The sequence below is a fragment of the Perkinsus marinus genome (genome assembly GCF_000006405.1).
Source record: "Perkinsus marinus ATCC 50983 genomic scaffold scf_1104296939758, whole genome shotgun sequence".
NCBI classification, from domain to species: domain Eukaryota; phylum Perkinsozoa; order Perkinsida; family Perkinsidae; genus Perkinsus; species Perkinsus marinus.
In genome coordinates, this window is record NW_003213081.1 from 28,108 (window position 1) to 32,397 (window position 4,290).

A 4,290-nucleotide genomic window follows, 5' to 3' on the forward strand; every position below is an offset into this window, starting at 1 on the left:
CATATTTGACAATAATGGGACACCCACGCTTCACGCTTGCTCGAGAGTAATTACAATAGCTATTAAGAATCGCTGACATCGTCCACTGCACCAACAGATCTTGTTGTTAGCAGCGCATTAGACTCTGGTCATCGGATATGATAATTCACATCGCGTCTGCAGTGCAAGTAAATGCACCGCTCGACTCACCAAAACATTAACGTCTACACAACACGGCGATGCTTATAGATGATGCTTCATTCCATTCATGGAGGTTTCTGAACAACATCTCACCAGTGGAGTAGTCATGAGAGCTTTATACAAAAATAATCAATCCTCAAACATAAAGCTCTGTCTTATGCAGTGCTGCCTTATGGGAGGATGGGAGGAGCATCAGTGAAGTCGCCAATAGAAGGCGCACTGGTAACTACCGGAGCTCCAGTGCTAGTAGCCTCCATCATAGAGGATTCAGTGGTGGACACCATTGAAGAGGCTCCAGTAGTCATAGACTCAGTCAGGATGACTGTAGGAGTAGTAGACTCATCCACAGGAGCTTCAGTTGTAGACTCGTCTACAGGGGCCTCAGTAGTGGACTCACCAACAGAGGCTTCAGTAGTGGACTCACCAACAGAGGCTTCAGTAGTAGCCTCATCTACAGGGGCTTCAGTAGTAGACACGTCTACAGGGGCCTCAGTAGTGGACTCATCTACAGGGGCTTCACTAGTGGACTCGTCTATAGGGGCTCCAGTAGTAAACTCATTCACAGGGGCTTCAGTAGTAGCCTCACCCATAGGTGCTTCAGTAGTGGACTCACCAACAGGAGTTTCAGTGGTAGCCGCATCTACAGGGGCCTCGGTAGTGGACTCTCCCATAGTGGCCTCAGTAGTGGACTCGTCTACAGGGGATTTAGTGGTACCCTCATCTACAGGGGCCTCAGTAGCAGACTCGTCTACAGGAGCTTCAGTAGTAGACTCATCCACTGGGGCTTCAGTAGTAGAACCGTCTACAGGGGCCTCGGTAGTAGACTCACCAACAGGGGCTTCAGTAGTGGACTCGGCTACAGGAGCCTCAGTAGTAGACCCTTCCATAGTGGACTCAGTAGTAGAGTCATCTACAGCGGCCTCAGTAGTAAACTCTTCAGTAGTGGCCTCAGTAGTAGACTCGTCAACAGGGGCCTCAGTAGTGGACTCGTCAACAGGGGCCTCGGTAGTAGACTCGTCTACAGGGGCCTCAGTAGTGGACTCGTCTACAGGTGCCTCAGTAGTAGACTCGTCAACAGGGGCCTCGGTAGTAGACTCACCAACAGGGACCTCGGTAGTAGAGTCGTCTACAGGGGCCTCAGTAGTAGACTCGTCTACAGGGGCCTCAGTAGTGGACTCGTCTACAGGAGCCTCAGTAGTGGACTCACCAACAGAGGCTTCAGTAGTGGACTCGTCTACAGGGGCTTCAGTAGTAGACGCATCTACAGGGGCTTCAGTAGTGGACTTGTCTACAGGAGCCTCAGTAGTAGACTCATCTACAGGGGCTTCACTAGTGGACTCGTCTATAGGGGCTCCAGTAGTAAACTCATCTGCAGGGGCTTCAGTAGTACCCTCATCCATAGGTGCTTCAGTAGTAGACTCGTCTACAGGAGATTCAGTCGTAGACCCGTCTACAGGGGCCTCAGTAGTGGACTCATCTATAGGTGCTTCACTAGTAGACTCTCCAACAGGGAATCCAGTAGTAGACACATCTACAGGGGCTTCGGTAGTAGCCTCACCTACAGGGGCTTCAGTAGTGGACCCGCCTACAGGGGCTTCAGTGGTACCCTCACCTACAGGAGATTCAGTAGTGAACTCGTCTACAGGGGCCTCAGTAGTAGACCCGTCTACAGGGGCCTCGGTAGTAGACTCACCAACAGGGGCCTCAGAAGTAGAGTCATCTACAGCGGCCTCAGTAGTAGACTCGTCAACAGGGGCCTCAGTAGTGGACTCACCAACAGGGGCTTCAGTAGTGGACTCGTCTACAGGGGCCTCAGTAGTAGACACATCTACAGGGGCTTCGGTAGTAGCCTCACCTACAGGAGCTTCAGTAGTGGACTCGTCTACAGGGGATTTAGTGGTACCCTCATCTACAGGGGCCTCAGTAGCAGACTCGTCTACAGGAGCTTCAGTAGTAGACTCATCCACTGGGGCTTCAGTAGTAGAACCGTCTACAGGGGCCTCGGTAGTAGACTCACCAACAGGGGCTTCAGTAGTGGACTCGGCTACAGGAGCCTCAGTAGTAGACCCTTCCATAGTGGACTCAGTAGTAGAGTCATCTACAGCGGCCTCAGTAGTAAACTCTTCAGTAGTGGCCTCAGTAGTAGACTCGTCAACAGGGGCCTCAGTAGTGGACTCGTCAACAGGGGCCTCGGTAGTAGACTCGTCTACAGGGGCCTCAGTAGTGGACTCGTCTACAGGTGCCTCAGTAGTAGACTCGTCAACAGGGGCCTCGGTAGTAGACTCACCAACAGGGACCTCGGTAGTAGAGTCGTCTACAGGGGCCTCAGTAGTAGACTCGTCTACAGGGGCCTCAGTAGTGGACTCGTCTACAGGAGCCTCAGTAGTGGACTCACCAACAGAGGCTTCAGTAGTGGACTCGTCTACAGGAGCTTCAGTAGTAGACGCATCTACAGGGGCTTCAGTAGTGGACTTGTCTACAGGAGCCTCAGTAGTAGACTCATCTACAGGGGCTTCACTAGTGGACTCGTCTATAGGGGCTCCAGTAGTAAACTCATCTGCAGGGGCTTCAGTAGTACCCTCATCCATAGGTGCTTCAGTAGTAGACTCGTCTACAGGAGATTCAGTCGTAGACCCGTCTACAGGGGCCTCAGTAGTGGACTCATCTATAGGTGCTTCACTAGTAGACTCACCAACAGGGAATCCAGTAGTAGACACATCTACAGGGGCTTCGGTAGTAGCCTCACCTACAGGGGCTTCAGTAGTGGACCCGCCTACAGGGGCTTCAGTGGTACCCTCACCTACAGGAGATTCAGTAGTGAACTCGTCTACAGGGGCCTCAGTAGTAGACCCGTCTACAGGGGCCTCGGTAGTAGACTCACCAACAGGGGCCTCAGAAGTAGAGTCATCTACAGCGGCCTCAGTAGTAGACTCGTCAACAGGGGCCTCAGTAGTGGACTCACCAACAGGGGCTTCAGTAGTGGACTCGTCTACAGGGGCCTCAGTAGTAGACACATCTACAGGGGCTTCGGTAGTAGCCTCACCTACAGGAGCTTCAGTAGTGGACTCGTCTATAGGGGCGCCAGTAGTAGACTCATCTACAGGAGATTCAGTAGTAGCCGCATCTACGCGGGCCTCAGTAGTGGACAATTCTACAGGGGCTTCAGTAGTAGATTCTTCTACAGGGGCCTCGGTAGTAGTAGACTCTACAGGCGCCCCCGTCCCCGGCATCTCTGGTGTTTCCGTAGTATCATGGGGAGGGTATGGTGTTGTAGCCGTGAGGACGGAATGGTCGAAGCTGAGCTCAATAGTCGAGTCCTCAACCCGGTAGGTGTCGTCAACGGTATACATCGGGCCGTAGTCGCCAAAAACGCAAAAGCCGCCGCATCCCCTCTCAATCTTCGCCGTAGTGGACTGCATACCGCGTTGGACTCCCCTCCACTGGAGGATGAATGGGAGGCCGTGAGCGAGGACCTTAACGCGGTATCCCCGCATGTAACCAGAACGCTTCCTCATGGCGAGGAGAACATCGCCGGACGTTACCCACACAGGATCCCTCTTCTTAGGTTGATCAGCAGAATACCATGTCTTATACTTACCATCAAAGACGACACAATGAAGCCTCTCATCACCAAACTGATGCATCATATACCAGGCGCCATCGCCACCATCGGGACCAAAGCAAGGAACAGCCGTCTGACCCCATGGGAGGTAGATGTTAGCCCTGGCCTTGGCCGTCAAGGTGACGTGATGATAATCCTCGTCCCGGCCGTGCTCACCATCCACCGGCTTGGGTGTGGTGGTTGCTTCCTCACCTACTGAATGATTTCCAGTAATCATGTCAGGTTCGACAGGAAGAGGACGGAAGTAATAGGCGCTGATGTACGCATTGCCGACACCATTGTACATCTTCACGGTCGGGTAGTAACCAAACCAATGCCCAAAGGTGCCTCCGTGGACATCAACGGTGAGATAACGGAAGTCCTCATCGTTGACGTTGTACTCTTTCGTCTTGGCGTAAACCGTCACGTCGGTGGCGACGCTGTCATATTCGTCCAATTTGAAGTCACCCGAGTAAACCCCAAACTTGGTAGTCTTCCGGGTATCAAAG

At 52.7% G+C, this 4,290-nt stretch overlaps 1 protein-coding gene across 1 annotated transcript in view; it reads right to left on the bottom strand.

Annotated features, from left to right (window-relative positions):
* Positions 1-350: 350 nt before the first annotated feature.
* Positions 351-4,290, bottom strand: part of Pmar_PMAR029221 (Mucin-2 precursor, putative) — a gene marked incomplete at both ends in the record, with an annotated part of 4,065 nt that continues 125 nt past the window's right edge. Inside the window, one exon of the mRNA XM_002782317.1 lies at positions 351-4,290. This exon is cut by the window's right edge and continues 4 nt beyond it. Coding sequence (XP_002782363.1) covers positions 351-4,290 — 3,940 coding nt within the window.